The 16,164-nt window shown below is 46.4% G+C and overlaps 1 protein-coding gene across 5 annotated transcripts; it reads right to left on the bottom strand.

Annotated features, from left to right (window-relative positions):
• Positions 1-8,810: 8,810 nt before the first annotated feature.
• On the bottom strand, positions 8,811-14,150 carry Rps24 (ribosomal protein S24). 5 transcript variants are annotated; one of them, XM_005348700.3, is made up of 8 exons: positions 14,047-14,150; positions 13,250-13,315; positions 12,947-13,156; positions 11,188-11,298; positions 11,063-11,065; positions 10,598-10,615; positions 9,222-9,240; positions 8,811-8,900 (listed from the first exon to the last, which is right to left on the bottom strand). In XM_005348700.3, exons 1-6 carry the CDS (start codon positions 14,047-14,049, stop codon positions 10,610-10,612), a joined length of 399 nt encoding a protein of 132 aa, XP_005348757.1. In that variant the 5' UTR covers positions 14,050-14,150; the 3' UTR covers positions 8,811-8,900; positions 9,222-9,240; positions 10,598-10,609. The 5 variants fall into 5 exon arrangements, with proteins under 5 accessions (XP_005348757.1, XP_005348758.1, XP_026635741.1 ...); XM_005348701.3 differs by lacking the exon at positions 10,598-10,615 and having other exon boundaries at positions 14,047-14,149; XM_026779940.1 differs by lacking the exon at positions 11,063-11,065 and having other exon boundaries at positions 14,047-14,149.
• Between the last annotated feature and the right edge of the window lie 2,014 nt (positions 14,151-16,164).

Below are 16,164 nucleotides of genomic sequence, written 5' to 3'. Positions count from 1 at the left end.
TAAAGATTTGTGTGCTAGTTAGTTTTAACTGTCAATGTGACAACCGAGAATCATCCAGAAATAGAGTCTTAATGGGGAATTATATGGATCAGATTGACCTGTGGACTTATCTGTGGGGATTATCTTGATTGTTAATTGATATAGGAAGACCTGCCTGTTGTAGGCAGCACCATGCCCTAGACAGGAGATCCTGAACTAAATGAGAGGAGAAAGCTCAGTAAGAGCAAGCCAGCAACTGAGCATGTCTGTATTCATTTCTCTCTGCTCTTGGCGGTGGATGTGGTGTAACTAGCTGTCTCCAGCTCCTGCTGCTCTGACTTCTCCACAGTAATAGACAGGAACCTAAAATGATGAACTGAAATAAATCCTTTCTCCTCTAGTGCTGTTTGTCTCAGGGTATTTCTTCATGGTAATAGACATGATGATAGAATATATATACATAAATAAACACATGGAAAGATGGTCAAAACCGTTAGTTGGGTTATTTGCCTGTTTTGGTTTTTTAAGACAGCATCTCTCTATTTAGTTCTGACTGTCCTGGAACTTGCTATGTAGAGCAGGCTGGCCTCAAACTCACAGATACATATTTGTCTATGTGCTGGAATTAAAGGTGTGTGCCACCATGACCTGCAAAAAAAATATTATTATGAAATATAAATGAAAGCTATAATGAAGGCTGGAGGTTTAGTTCAATGATAAAACTTTTGTCTAATTTATACAAGACTCTAGGTTTAATCTTCAGAATACACATACATACAAACATACACACACATATATATACACACACACACAAAGAAAAAGGCATTCATAAATTAAGTGTGGTGGCAGACACCTATAATTCCAGCACTAGAAAGGTTGAAACATAAAGAGCTCAAGACCAATCCCAGTTTGGGTTACTGTAGTGATTTGAATGAGAATGCCCCCATTAGCTCATAAAGTTGGAGGTTTGGTCCCAGTTAGTGGAACTGTTTGGGAAGGATTAGGAGGTGTGGCCTGGTTGGAGTCAGCTTTGAGGTTTCTTTCAAAAGCCCACACCAAGCCCATTGTCTCTTTCTCCCTACCTACACTACCTGTGAACCAGGATCTAAAATTCTCAGCTACTGCTCCAGCGCTATGCCTGTCTGTTTCTTGCCATGATGGACATGGACTAAACCTCTAAACCTGTAAGGGAATTCCAATTAAATGCTTTCTTTTATAAGAGTGATCTTGGTCATGGTGTCTCTTCACAGCAACACAACAATAACTAAGAAAGCTACATAGTGAGTTCAAGACCAACATGAATCATACAATGAGACCTTGCTAGGTTTCCTGAGCTTCCTTATTCCCCAGGGAAAGGTGAGTGTGCTATCCACCCATTCCGCAGCCCCACACACAGGACAATCAGACGCAATAGGGAGTCAAGTCAAAGCAGGAACTCAGTTTATTACTGTGAGCATCAGCTTATATAGATTAGGTGACATTCTGTGATGTGGGGGTACCTCCAGCCGATGAGATGCCTCCCTCTGGCTGGAGGGGCATCTACCTAGCTTTTGCTGTCTCATGCTCACTCAAACTCGAGCCAGGCTTTTCTCTGTCCTACAGGCCTCTAGGTACAGACCCTGAGATAATTTTGGCCCAACAAGACCTATTTCAAAAAACAAAAACCCAAACCCTGCCCCAAAAAAAAAAAAAAAAAAAAAAAAAAAAAAACAAAACCCAGGGCTGGAGATGCAGCTCACTTAGTAGCGTGCTTGCTAGGATACACGAAGCCCAGGGTTTGCTCTCCAGCACCAGCTAAACCCAAGCATAGTAGTAGTGATCTCAGAGCCTGGGAAGTAAAGGCAGGAAGGTGTGAAGTTCAAGGTTACCTTCAGCTATCCAGGTGGAAGCCAGCCTAGGTGACATCAAAAGATTCCATCTCAAAGGGGGCTAGAGAGATGGCTCAGTGGTTAAGAGCATTGCTTGCTCTTCCAAAGGTCCTGAGTTCAATTCCCGGCAACCACATGGTGGCTCACAACCATCTGTAAAAGAGGTCTGGTGCCCTCTTCTGGCCTGCAGGCATACACACAGACAGAATATTGTATACATAATAAATAAATAAAATAAATATTTAAAAAAAAAGATTCTATCTCAAAAACAAAACCAAAATTAGCTTACTCCTTCACTGCTGGGGTGAGCTAAATCAACACTATAGATACTAACAAGTGTTAGAGAAGATATAGAGAAATTGGAGCATAGAGCAGCTTACTCATATTCTGGAATTATTTTCTTGAACCAATCCCAGAGGTACCTCCAGCACTGCCTTTTTTTTTTTTTTTTTTTTTTTTTTTTTTTTGTTTTTTGTTTTTTGTTTTTCGAGACAGGGTTTCTCTGTAGCTTTGGAGCCTGTTCTGGAACTAGCTCTTGTAGACCAGGCTGGTCTCGAACTCACAGAGATCCGCCTGCCTCTGCCTCCTGAGTGCTGGGATTAAAGGCGTGCGCCACTGCCTTTTTTGTTTGTTTGTTTTGGTTCTGCTAAATACCTGCCAGTTTTCTAATAAACATCCTCATGCTCCAGAGGCCTCCGGTCAAAGGGACCCCACAAACCTCCACTGTCTCCCTCCTGTCACAGTAGAGACTGGTAGCGGTCCCCAATCCATTTTCTACTGATGGCCTAGTCTAGAAATGGCCTATGTGGAGACGGTATGGCCCCTTTCAGACTTGGTGGGGCTTGAGGGGGAGTGAGCTTCCACGGAATCAGCCAGAAGCTGAGTACTTCCTTGCCTCACCCTTAGCCCACCTGCGACTGGCACATCCCACAGAACAAACACCCACATGAATTAGGAAAGCTGAGAAACTGTCTGAGCCAGTGTTAATACTAGGAAACAACTGCACTTGCCCAGCCCTAGAGGCCTTTGCCCAGGAGCACCGTGTTCTGTCTGCTCAAGGTTCTTTATACTGATTGCTGGTTCAAAGTTACCTGCAGCCAAGGCCTCCTCCCAGTGCACTGGATTGATTACATAGGGAAGCACTGGGGTTGCCATGTCAAACCTCAGCCTCCAGGGGTCGCTGATGTTCTAGTGGCAGACTGTGCAGGATGACACAAAAACTATTAGCTAGACAGCGTGGGTACCACAGAGCTTCTTAACTCAAAGATGTCAGGACGAGGCTGGGATGCAGCTCAGGTAAAGCATTCTCCCTCCCTGAGTGTCCAAGGCCTTAGGTTGTTCCATCCCCAGCTCCACAGGCGCATGTGTGTTGGGGTGTAAGTGTGGGGGGGGCAGTAGATGTTTATGTGTGTGTAATACACCTGAGCTTCTTCAAATGACCATTTCAGGGGCATGAACTTTAAGTGAAGCAGTCTGAAGCCCAGGCCCCTCTTTCCTATTAACAAATTCAGAGACCTCACAAGCTGCTGACTCTGCAATACATGGAGGTGCTGAATGGGCTCAAAGCTTCCCTTTGCTTCTCTGGGGAAACAGGAAGAGTCATCTTGCTTAACATGTACCATGTATGGTGAAGGCTTGGGCCTCAATGGTCTTGGAGGTGGGATGGGCAATTCCTAACCAAACTCTCTGCGTAGCACCAGACATGGTGGGAACAGCAGAGGGCTGCGATCCTCAAATACAGAAGTGTTGTATACTTCTAAAAAGACCCAGAACTGGCAATGCCAGAGGCCTACTATGCAGCTCTGCACTCAACTAGGTGAGGGGCCAGCCAGTGTAAATGTAAGACACCAAGCGCTGCATTCGGGAGGGAAACGCTGAAGTCACTCCAAGGCAATGAATTTTCTGAAGAAATACACAGAGCAGCTGAGAGACCATGATGTAAATCTTTCCTCCTTCCAAACAACTCAGAATAGAAATCCATATAGAGGCAGATCCTGGGTGTCTAAGGACATGGGGGGAAAAATCTAATTTGGTTGGTTCCACCTTACTGCCTCGCGAGTCCCTGGAAAGGCCTACTTAAATGGACACCGGAGATAGATGTCATGTCATAGCTCCGGCAGCCCCCTGCCGCCCGTGTCTTTCAAAGCACAAGTAGGCTCTTCCTCAGCTCCCCGGGGCAGGACTTGTATATATCTTTACATGTGTGCATTTACCCTTATTTTTGAGAGAAGAGAATTTACATCCCCAGAGTTTCTACTGTAGGGGGGGGGGCGGTTTTAAGGATGCTTCACTAGGAGACAGAGAAAAACAGTGCTGGCTTCTTCCTTCCTTCTCTTCAGTAGGATTTTAGACCCAGAAAGAGCTGCTGATAGCCACCAGTCAAAGTCACTTCCTCTACCTAACAGGGAAACTGAGGCCCAGAGGCAAAGGAAAATTGCCCCTGATCACAAAGAATTGAAAATAGCTTCTGGCCGCATTCAACCAGACACTGCAGCAAGCTGACTGCTGAGCCTTAATCGGCTGCTGGGGGTTCTAGCGCTCTGCTCTCTTAAGAAACTAAGCTGCCTGACTGCGCAGCTACAAAGGGGTTATGCTGTTTGCAGTGGATCGGCAGAGACCTTGCCCCACGGATGGGTAGACATCTCCGTGCACACGTGAGCAGCAGCAAGCCCTCAGCAAGCCCTCCAGGTTCAGCTTCCCTACAAGGGCCGAATCCTGTAAACAAGATTACCAGCCCGCCAGACCTTCCCGGAAGAAGCAAGCCTGACCCCTCTGTTAATCTAGCAGCAGGCTTCCCAGAGAGCAGCGGCCTTAACAACAAAGCGGGCGATTCCAAACCTGTGCCCACAGTGCCCCCTCGTGGAAGACGGCCGGAGCGACCACCTTTATCCCATCTAGGAAGGTTCTTTGCTGGTCCCTACCGCTGTCCTCTCTACAGCGTCTATTTCCCCAATTCCCTCAACCTCGGTCCGCACCAGACTCACCTGCAAGTTAAAACCCAAGTTGCTGGCCCCACTCTCACTTTCTTTGGCAGGGTGGGGCCCTGAAATTTGCCACTGTAACAAGCTCCCAGGTGGTGTTCATGCTGGTGTGAGGACAAGGAAGACCCGCCTTAGCTGGTCCCCAGGCTCATTAGATTGCAACCTGAGCCTGAGAAGCTCAGCTCTTCATCAGAGAGAACAGTGCCTCCCTCCTGGACTTAGTCCCCAGTATACTCCCAATAAACGTGTTTGTGTGTGTATCACGTGCACATTCACGTGTGTGGGCACCCACGTGCTTATCTGTGCATGACCTCCACCTCAGACCCCCTCCTCTCTTAATCTCCCCCTTACTTTTTGAGACAGGGTCTCTTACTAAATCTAGACCTGATGCAGAGGGAGGGGCATGGAAGGCCGAGCCATAAGCCCTCTGTTCCCTCACGGCACTTGATGCGTGGAGGCTGAGGAGCAAGAACGGGTCCGGTTCCTAACCTGGCTTCCTTTGCCAGTACAGTACTCAGCTGCCAGTTCACCATCCCTATCCTGACGTACAAATCTTTCCATCATGCCTGCCTGATGAGCAGTCAAACGGTTCAAGTATTTTGTGTGGAAAAACTCAGCATGTGACAAGGACACTTGACCTACTGTTCAACTCTAATTCTCCACATTGTCTTTTTCTCAACCAAAATATTGGATGAGAAGTTTTAGCATGGCACACGAGGTCTTCTTGGACTGTTCCCTTCTGCCCTCGGCAAGTCCCTTCCACTAGAGCAAGTCTAGTACCCTAACTCACTCCCAGCCTGAAGACTGGAAGACATAGGAGTAAGATCCGCCTGCCTCTGCCTCCCAAGTGCTCGGATTAAAGGTGTGTGCCACCACCGCCTGGGTAGGGGGTGAGTCCAAAAGGCAGTGTGGGACTCTGGGACTCAGGAAAACTCGCCCTGGTATCACTGATAACCCAGAGTCATTTCGTCTGTTTAGCAAACCTGAGTTCTGTTTGGAATGGAATTTCCCCTTTGAGAAAGGCGGGGGGTAAAGAGCAACTCTATCTGAAGCCACCAGTCACAGCGGCATTCCATCTCAATTCAGGAGGATGTCCATCCCATCCTTCTATCTCCTGCCCCACTGCAGAATGGCCACTCCCTGGTGCACCTTAGTTTCCTCTTTCATGGCCTCAAATGAGACTGTTTTTCTGCATTTGCATTAGATTATGTCACTTTTCCAGATGTTACCTCCCCCCGGGATCCAGCCTCATACACCAATTTCAGCTGGGAACTGCCATCATGTCCCAACTAAGCACTGCTAGCCACTCCAGGAGCCAGACCACAAGATTCTAAGTTTACTCTCCTATTGGCTTATCTTTTCTCCGCTGGTGCCAGATCAGGGACCATTGGAGCACATAGTAACTTGTTAAATGGGGAGCGGGGTTAGCTACCTATGTTCAGCATCCCTGTGGCAAATGGCACCTCACTGAGCAACAGCATGCCCAAAAGAAAGCAACTTTATGACTGCATATGGTCATGTCTTGGGGTCACACAACTGCATGCTAACCCCACCCTCACCACCACTTGGTAGCAAAGATTTTCCACACCCTCTCTAACCTTCCTCTTGAGATTAATTGCACACCACTGTCCACATAATGTACAGTTTACAATCCTGCCTGCCTCAGCTCCATGAGAGTATGATAGAAGATGCTCTCTTTAGGACAAATCAAAATAAATTCACTAGCTGGGCAGCGGTGGCACACATCTTTAAACCTAGCACTTGAGAGGCAGAGGCAGACAAACCTCTCTGTTTGAGGCCAGCCTAGTCTTACAGAGTAAGTTCCAGGACGTCCAGAGATACGTTTTTCCTGTCTTGGGAAAAAACAAGACTTGCCAAAGAAAGGAAGCTGTAAAGGACAACAAAAAGCTGCCTGATTGCTTAGGCTACAACACAAGCGTACGGGGGCAAACTAAAGGCATCACACAATGCAAACACTGCACTTGCAGAACCACCCTCAAGGGTTTCTAGGTGGAAGCAAGCTCAGAATACCACCCGTCAAGTAGGCACAAGGTCTAGAGTTGGAATCCTGCTCATTAGTTCTCAGTTAGTGCCAATCTGGAGGGGCTGTACTGTTGATTTCCTCATAAGATCAATTTTCCATCCTTATAAAGGTTTGCCCCAAACCTGCAGAAAGCAATGTCTGTCTAGTTATTGTCAGGGCTGTGCCACAGCCTCCAACACTCCCAAGTTCAATAGCACAAAACCTAGTTTTCCCAACTTCTCACTTCCTGACAGCTGCTCAATCCTTCAGCCTCCTGTCACTCTGGAGTCTCAAAATAGCTTGTGATTCAGAGGGCCAGAACAGGTACCCTTCAACGGCCTCAGTTTGACATTGACCCAAAGCTAGTGGGCACAGGCTGTTTGCAAGGTCAGCAGCCTTCAGCCATCACTAAGATTGGCAACACTGGCTTCAGCTGTTTCACTCACACCCCTACCGTCAAGTTCCCCTCTAGGCCTGGACCAACCTGCTCAACAGCAACCCATCCGGTACCCCAGGTTACCTCTGCTTCCACTCTCACCCACCAACCTCCCATTCCAGCCTTAGCTTATACCTCACCCTACTTTACTCAACCCTGTAACCACTTTGATTACCAGTTCAGTCCAGTCTATATTCTACCGGCCATTTGAGCCCAGCAGGGGAAAAATTTAGTGTCGCATATTTGCTCCCCAAATGGAAGGCTTTTCCATGTTCTGGGATGCTGACCCCATTTCTCCTGTCCAGCTTAGCAGGTCCTTCAGTAGCCATCATTTTAAGGTGTCTCGCATTTTCCCTTCATTGTATATACCTGGAGGCCAGAAGAGAATATCAGACCCCTTGAACCAGTTACAATTGTAAGCCACAAGGTGCTGAAAATCTGGAACAAAGCCCTCTTCAAGAGCAAACCACCTCTACAGTAACAAGGTCTCCAGTTATGCGTCCAGTGTTCATTACACTCAAGTCTAAATCTCGCATGGTCCCATACCAACTGATCTAACTTTCAGGGGGAAAAACCATGCTGGGCTTTCCCAGAAAAAGCACTCAGCCAGCTCTAGTCTATATGTGAAGTCATGGGCTCCACCACACACACACCTGAAAGTAGAACGTTCCACCCGTAAGCTGTAATGCCTTTTAGGCAGACTCCAACCAAAACTGCCCAAACCAGTTTGTGCCCTTGAGTTTGAACCTCCTAGTTTCAGGCAAAAGTGGTGTCTGCTGCTTGACTAGCCACAGGGTAAAGCCACCAACACTCGCTGGGTTCAATGCCACTAGCCAGGTAAATAATTAAATTCGACTTCCACTAGGGCCAGATAGAAAGATCTAAGCTTGTTTTAACAGACTTCCATATGGTAAGATTCAATGAATCACAGAAATGAGCCATACCAGCAGATTAAGCTGTAAGGCCAGGGGTGAGGCATGAAAGTGGGAGCGCAGACCTTTTAACCCAAGCCTGCAGGAAAGCAGAGGCAAACCGATGGTGGTGGTGCAGGCAAATTTGAGTTGAGGCCAGCCTGGTCTACAGGAGCTAGTTCCAGGCTCCAAAGCTACAGAGAAACCGGGGGGGGCGCACACATAAAAACTAAGCTGGTGTCTAGGCTTCAGCCAAGGTGAATGCTAACGGGGCTCACACACTGGTCCTATGCTTTGCCCGTGCAGTTATTTACACCGACCACTGTCCTCTAAGACTTGTATGAGCTCCCTGCAGCAGGCTCTTACCTAAGAGCAGTAAACTCAAACACTTAAACAGCCACCTGATACTACTTTCTTTCAAAAAAATTTATTATGTATGCAGTGTTCTGCCTGCACACCAGTAGAGGGCACCAGATCGCATTATAGATGGCTGTGAGCCACCATGTGGTTGCTGGGAATTGAACTCAGGATCTTTGGCAGTCAATGCTCTTAAACTGAGCCATCTCTCTAGCCCAGCCACCTGATGTTTCTAATACCCAATAAAAGGCAGACTCCAGACACATAAGCTTTTAGTTTATTTGTCCTCTGGGAAATTGTCCGCAAACCACAGCAGATCAAGTCACCGCAGATCTACTCCTTTGGCTGTGAACGAAAAAAAAACCAGTCAGCAACAATCTTTAAAGTATCTTTAAAGTTCAAAGACAAACTCTTTAAAAAAAGAAACTCATGCAAAACAAGAATTAACAATCTAAAACAGAAACTAAGAAAATGATGCAAACATACAGAAAGTAAATATTCACGTTAGAAATGAAACAAAAACAAGTCACTATCTGAATTAGACAGTCACTGTTAGTACTGTTACAAACTGTACACTTATAAATGTATGTATAAATGTTCACACGCTTGCTCAAACTATGTCAGTAATAAGGAATCTAATGATCTACGTAAGAGCTTGAATTATACCTGTATCCATCTCCACTCACTGCATCAGTGCAGGAAGGGGGAAGGGAAGGAGGAAAACAGACAGTTCATTAGTAGTCCCCTTTCAAACACCAACACATCTGCACTGAAAGTACATGCAACCAGGTACCTCAAGTGACCGTTCTGTGATTGTACACGGACATTCCTTACACACCACCCAATTCTGACAGCACCTTGCCTGATTACTACAACTCCAATGTTAGCAAGGTGGCACGCAACTGCATTACCGCTAATAAGTGGTAACAAACCTACACTGTCAATTACTAACATTTAGGTGAAAGAGACACCCCTAAGGCTAGGCCCCTTGGCTCTGGTGTCAAGCAGAGGGCCCAGACTTGGGACCCTTCTAGATTCCAATGGGAAGGGGAAGGCTCTAAATGATTAGGTCAGTCTTTTGAAACCTGTTCCATTTTAATCCTTTAAAGTATACCAATCTTGGGCACCATAAGGTATACAGATTAGTAACAAAAAATGTAAATAAAAATACAAATGTGACCGGTGCCTTGATTTAAGCTCCACTGCATGTTAAAGGAACACCAGTTCCACTATAAGCAAAACACAGTCTAGAGGCCATTACTATTTTAATTTTTGAGTTGGCTTTTCAAGGTGGTGCTAGTACAGGATGTGTCTTGGCCAGCTCCAGTGTCAGCTCCCCAGAACACCCAAAGGGACTGAGGCTGAATCTGTGTTAAATGGCCTTCAGGTCTGGCAAGGGACAAATCTGATTGCATCATCAAAACTATCAATCAGCAGGTATAATCTGCAACACCTATGCAATTCTACAGTGCTGATAGAAGAAGTCATTTGATTACAGTCCCAGGCAGGCAGCTTGAAAGACAGGCATGAGGGGCGGTGGGCACATTTCTAAAACGCTACTAATGTAATTCCACTGCACGCTACTAATGTAATTCCACTGCACGCTACAAATATAGTAGAGCAAGGAACCACTCTGATTAAAATGCATGTGGTAAAAATATCCAAAGCTTCAGTATGCTACCCCTAAGTTTCTATTACGAACAGCAGACTAATAAGGACAGATATGCTAAGACACTGATGGGAGCAGGTGCTCTTGCAGCACCCTGGAGAAGGGTCACTGAAGCCATTTCCTAAAAAGCAGTCTCAAACTCCAAGTTCTGAGGACCAGGGAAGCTACCTCCCCCTTCAGTGAGTCACTACCCACCCATGTAACATGCATCTTTGAGTTAAGTCCTTCCAGTAATAAGATACTACTTTAAACGGGTCATTGGTATTTTAATAGGTCACACTATGAAAAACTGTTGTCCAAAAGCCAACATGCAAAGCATCAAAGCCAGCTCAGTGACGGTGACACATCCCCACACCGTGCTCAATCTCAGTACCTGCTAGATAATTCATTTCTGTTGAACAAGAAATCCAAGACAGTAGAGGAGGAGGAAAAAATTCACAGAACACTTGATTATTCAGCAACCCAACACCTGAATTCCACCCTGCTACTAACAGCTAGCTAGCAAAGCTGGCATAAACTCTACTCAAAGCACTGTGATCTCAGCTAACTGGATAGGAAAGCAGTTTGACATTTGGAAAGCATGGGCCACATTGATCCAGCTGCTTCAAAAACCTATGTGCTAAAAAAAGCAAAACAAAATCCTAAGAACATGATCTGTTCTTCCTTGAAGTGTCTAGGTCAATCAGCAAGAGAAATTTCTGAAACAGGGCTTGAAAGCACCCCCTAGGATAGCTGAGTCAATGTGGCCCTATGTTGGATTGTGCTAGTCTATGAGCAGAAGATGTGGGCCAATCTATTCTAGGATACTACTATGCTACATAGCTGCTCAAAACGTTACCTTCTGCAATCCAGAAGAGGGAACGAAAAAACACCAAGAAAGATTATTTAGAAAAGAAACGCCTCTTCATAGACAATATTAAGCTTGACAATCACAGACATTTCTGAACCTCCCTTGCGTCATACCTTTTTGCCAGCACCAACATTGGCCTTCGCAGTCCCCCTAACCTTCTTCATTCTATTCTTGCGTTCCTTTCGCTGTTTTCGGGAAGTCTTTTTCTTCTCATAAAGGCCATGCTACCAGAAAGAAGAGTATATGTATCTGGTTAACTCATCCATCACCAATGGAGACGCTGAGAAAACTCTGAAACAGTTTTACAAATAAACATACTTTTTTGAGGCAGGGTTTTTGTTTAGCCCTGGCTGTCCTTGAATTCGCACCCGCCTGCCTCTGCTGGAATTACAAGCGCCTACCTGTATCACCACCACCACCGGACCTAATATACCCTTTTAAGCTGCCATTGACACTTCCCTTTCAATTCCTACTTCTCTAGTGAAGTGACAGGTATCACTTACACTAAGAGGTCTCTATACCCTTTCAACCATGGAGATCCTAACCCGTTAATTTGCTCTTGGTTATTCCTGGCAAGTTCTTCACAAGGCTCCCAAGCACTTCAGCAATGGATTCCCAGAGTACCACTTTATTTATTACGTATACAACATTCCTTCCATGTATGCTTGCACACCAGAAGATGGCACCAGATATCATTACAGATGGCTGTGAGCCACCATGTGGTTGCTGGGAATTGAACTCAGGTCCTCTGGAAAAGCAGTCAGTGCTCTTAACCTGAGCCATCTCTCCAGCCCCAGAGTATCAATTTAAAAAGGCTATCTAGTCATGTGTAGTGGCTCACACCTCCAATCCCAGCAATCAGAGGCAGCTGATCTGTGACTTGAAGTCAGCCATGGCAGCACCATCTGAACAAAAAAATGGTATTTAGTAAATCTCCCTACAAAACTGTTCTACTAGAGGATTCATCATAGCAAGCAGTAACTAGATTCAAGAAGAACAACTCCCTGAGCATGGCAGCTCACTTACAATCCTAGCATTTAAGGTGGGGTAAAGTGATCGCTGCAAATTTGTGTCCATTTTATGCTAGAGGCCCCACCCCAACAAGTAAACAAGTCAGGTCTGGTGACCCCTGCCTGTAATCTTACCACCCTGGTGGCAGAGGATCACAGGTTCTAGGCCAACCTGGGCAACACAGTGAAAGCAAACTTAAAAAATAAAGGTTCTCAGGCTGGAGAGATGGCTCAGTGGTTAAGAGCATTGCCTGCTCTTCCAAAGGTCCTGAGTTCAATTCCCGGCAACCACACGGTGCCTCACAACTCTTCTGGCATGCAGGCATACACAGACAGAATATTGTATACATAATAAATAAATAAAATAAAAAAAATAAAGGTTCTCATCATCAATGAAGTATCAAGCTTGGTGCCAGTTTTGGACTAGATGGAATTGGACCCTAAAATTTTAAAGCCACGGCCGGTGCGTTGTAATATACTGTAACTTGCCCATTAAATAACCACCAACTTCTTCCTAGCCAGATGTGGCAGCGCACACCTGCAACCCCACCATTTAGGAGGCTGGGGGACAACTGATATTGAGTTCCAGTTCAGGACAGGTCAACTACATGGAGATGGGCTAAGGGGTAGGAGGAAAGCTTGGAAAAGTATCCCTAATACCATACTGAGAGGTCTTTTAAAGTCAAAAGGTTTAGTTAGACTTAATCCCACAGATGACCAGGAACCTCTGTATTTAAGCAAAGAACCCTCGATCAGCCCTTTTAGGACTCCTAGCACATGACTGCTGCTCCCAAACTCTTTGCGATTGCTCACTCTATCTATTCACAACACAGTGATATTGGAAAATAAACAAGATACCTACTCTTGCAAGTCTGTGTTTGGGTTCATTCTTCTTTGCATAATCGAGAGAATCATAGATCATGCCAAAGCCAGTTGTTTTCCCACCACCAAAATGAGTTCTGAATCCAAATACAAAGATGACATCTGGTGTGGTTTTGTACATTTTGGCTAACTTCTCCCGAATCTCTGTCTTTGGTACTGTTGCCTTCCCAGGGTGAAGGACATCAATAACCTAAAAAGAGAGGACTAAGTTTAGTATGTTACAATTAACTACATCTTCAAAACTAAGACTCCACACGCCAAACTTAGACATGCCCACCCTTACCATCTGTTTTCTTTGAAGCAGACGGTTGGTCATGAACTTCCTGGTCCGGATCGTTACTGTGTCATTCTGTAGACAACACACAAGTTAGTAAGAGTATGCTAACCCTTTCTTGTCTTTACCATGCAACTTCAACAACTACTACCGTGTCCAAGACAGAGTGGCAACCTCAACCACCCCGTAAAATCACCACAAACCTTTTATTTTCTATGATGAGTTTCCTTTCCTTTCTCTTGATTTTTCAAGACAGGGTTTCTCTCTTAACAGTCCTAGCTGTTGTGGAACTCGCTTCGTAGACCAGGCTGGCCTCAAACTCACTCTCAAGTGCTGGGATTAAAGGCGTGGGCCACCACAGCGCATCGACAGTTAACTTTTAAATTGTAGCCATCGTTTTAGCTTCTCAACTAAAGTTCAAGCTCAGCACTCTTGGTTTTTCTTAACTCTTAAGTTGTGTAGACTTCTTAAAAATCCCTGGCCCGTGGGCATCAGATACCACTCACTCCCTAAAGAGCACCCCACGTTACTGCAACTGCAACGCCAGCAGAAGAAGGGGAGGCGCCTTCTTCACCTCGGCCCGCCAGCCCGGGCCGAATTCGGCGGCCCCGAGACCCGGCAGCCCGGCGTGTTCCGGAGAGCGGTCAAACGACCCCGGCTCGGCGGCCCGGGCGACCGGGCTCCGTACGACATGGCTTGAGCGGAGCGGGTGGGCCCCGGCCGGCTGCGGCTGCAGTGGCAGGCCCGCGAGGACAGGGATGGCGCGGATACGCCACGGATGGAGCCGACGACCCTAGAAGACTCACCATGATGACGGCCGCGCCGAGCTGCTAAGGCAGGAAAAGAGGCCCGCTTTCGGTCGGCCAATCATATCAACGCGCACGGAAGGACCCGGGTCCTGGCGCGGAGGCGTGGCCAAAGCCTAGGAGCAGGCCACACCAATGCCTGATTGAAAGTGCCTAAAGCCACGCCCCTCGTCCCTCTAGGCACGCCCCCAGGTCTAGCCAGCCCGATTTGTGCTTGCGCAATGGCTGTGTTCTTTTGCAATTAAACGTCTTCCTCATGATTTGGGTTTTTTTTTGTTGTTGTTGTTGTTGTTGTTTGTTTGTCTTTTTGATTTTTCGAGACAGGGTTTCTCAGTAGCTATGGAGCCAGTCCTGGAACTCGTTCTGTAGACCACGCTGGCCTCGAACTCACAAAGATCCCCTTTCTTCTGCCCCCTGAGTGCTGGGATTAAAGGCGTGCCACCACCACTGCCGGATCTGTTGTTAGCATCCTAGAACTGTGCCTTCTCTGCCTTCTGTGTGACGGGATTTAAGGCAGGTGCCAGCACCACACCCGGCACAGTTCACTTTGTTCACTTCAATCAAGTTGGGCGTGAGAAGCAGAAGCAGAAGCAGGCAGATCTCTAAGTTCAAGTCCATCATGGTCTACATAGGTAGTTTTAGGTCAGTCAGGGCTCATCCCACATCAACCCTGACTCAAAAATAAAATAAAAATTGCCTCCAGATGAGTTAATCTTGAAGCCATTTAAAGAAGGCCTTTTAGGCAGCATGCCCATTTTACACAGAGGGAAACAGTAGAAACCTTAACTCAATCTTTCATTTCATGTTTGCGGCACTTCACGTTGTTACTTATTTTTTTCGTGTGTGATGTTTTGGATTCTTTGAAGCGGCATCTTTCGATGAAGCCCATTGAGAAAAAATTCGTTGTATTGCCAAGAACTATCCTGAATTCCTGACCGTCCTGCCTTCACCTCCTAAGTGTGCCACCACATGTACCAATATATTGCATTGGGAGGGGATTGAGTTGGTATAATTTGGTTTTGAGATTTACTGAGCATCTCTAAAATTTGCTGAGCCAGACACGGTCAGGCAAAAGGATCAAAAGTTTGAAACCTGCCCTGGACTGCAGAGCGATTTGCAGAGCAGCCTGGCGGGATCCTGGTTCCCACGAAAGTTTTAAAAGAAGGGAGGATGTAATTTTGCTCAGGGACAGAACATTGTCCAGTCTGCAAAGGCTCTGATTCGGTCGCTAGCGCTAAGAAGGGAAAAGTGACGACGTCATCTATTTGAGCCAGGCATGGTGGCAGAAATCTATGCTCTCGTGTGTCTGCAAAGCTGAATAAGATCAGAACTTGAGTCCACCATGAGCAAATAGGGTATCTCAAAGATATTTGCTCTTTTCCCCCAAATCTGTGTTCTTATACAATATTAACCTTTAATGTTTCCCGATTCAGAAGTTACGCTTTGCATAAAGTGAAGCAGTATGGCCGGGCGGTGGTACACGCCTTTAATCCCAGCACTTGGGATTAAAGCAGGTGGATCTCTGGGAATTTGAGGCCAGCCCGGTCTATAGAGCCAGTTCCCAGACAGGCTCCAAATTTGCACAGAGAAACCCTGTCTCAAAACAAAATAACAAAACAAAAGCAAGACAACGACAACAAAAAAGTAGAGCAGTACGTGAAAATGAATGTGACCGTGCACTATTCCAAGGGGAAGAGCAGAGCGCCCCAGAGGCTCGTGTGCATCTGCCTGCACTCATGTGCATAGACACAAGCATGTTAGGTCCCCAAAGCAGGCCCCAAAATGGCAGTGTGGAGGGCAAGATTTTAGGGTGATGGTCTGGGTTCCACCTGAGCTTGCTTTTGCCAGGAAACAGAAACTTAAAGCATTTCTCAGAAGTCATTAACAAATGGCTGAAGGCTCTAAAGGAGTCTGTCAGAGTCTCCTCTGCCTCACAGAGTTCACTGGCTAAACAATGGGTTTTCTGAGCTGCCCCACCCTAATAATATAAGTTATAAAACCTAACAAGAGCCGGGCAGTGGTGGTGCACGCCTTTAATCCTAGCACTTGGGAGGCAGAGGCAGGCGGATCTCTGTGAGTTCGAGACCAGCCTGGTCTACAAGAGCTAGTTCCAGGACA

The sequence above is a fragment of the Microtus ochrogaster genome, chromosome 6 (assembly GCF_000317375.1).
Source record: "Microtus ochrogaster isolate Prairie Vole_2 chromosome 6, MicOch1.0, whole genome shotgun sequence".
In the NCBI taxonomy this organism is placed as follows: Eukaryota; Metazoa; Chordata; class Mammalia; order Rodentia; family Cricetidae; genus Microtus; species Microtus ochrogaster.
Note: the sequence above shows the minus strand (reverse complement) of the source record. Positions and strands in the feature narration are given on the sequence as shown.

What these genes read in the sequence shown, in the direction of transcription:
- Rps24 (XM_005348699.3), bottom strand. An exon ending in TGCTTCAAAGAAAACAGATG is followed by an intron (nt 13,157 to 13,249) that starts GTAAGGGTGGGC and finishes CTCTCTTTTTAG; the next exon opens with GTTATTGATGTCCTTCACCC. An exon ending in CCAAACACAGACTTGCAAGA is followed by an intron (nt 11,299 to 12,946) that starts GTAGGTATCTTG and finishes TCTTTCTGGTAG; the next exon opens with CATGGCCTTTATGAGAAGAA.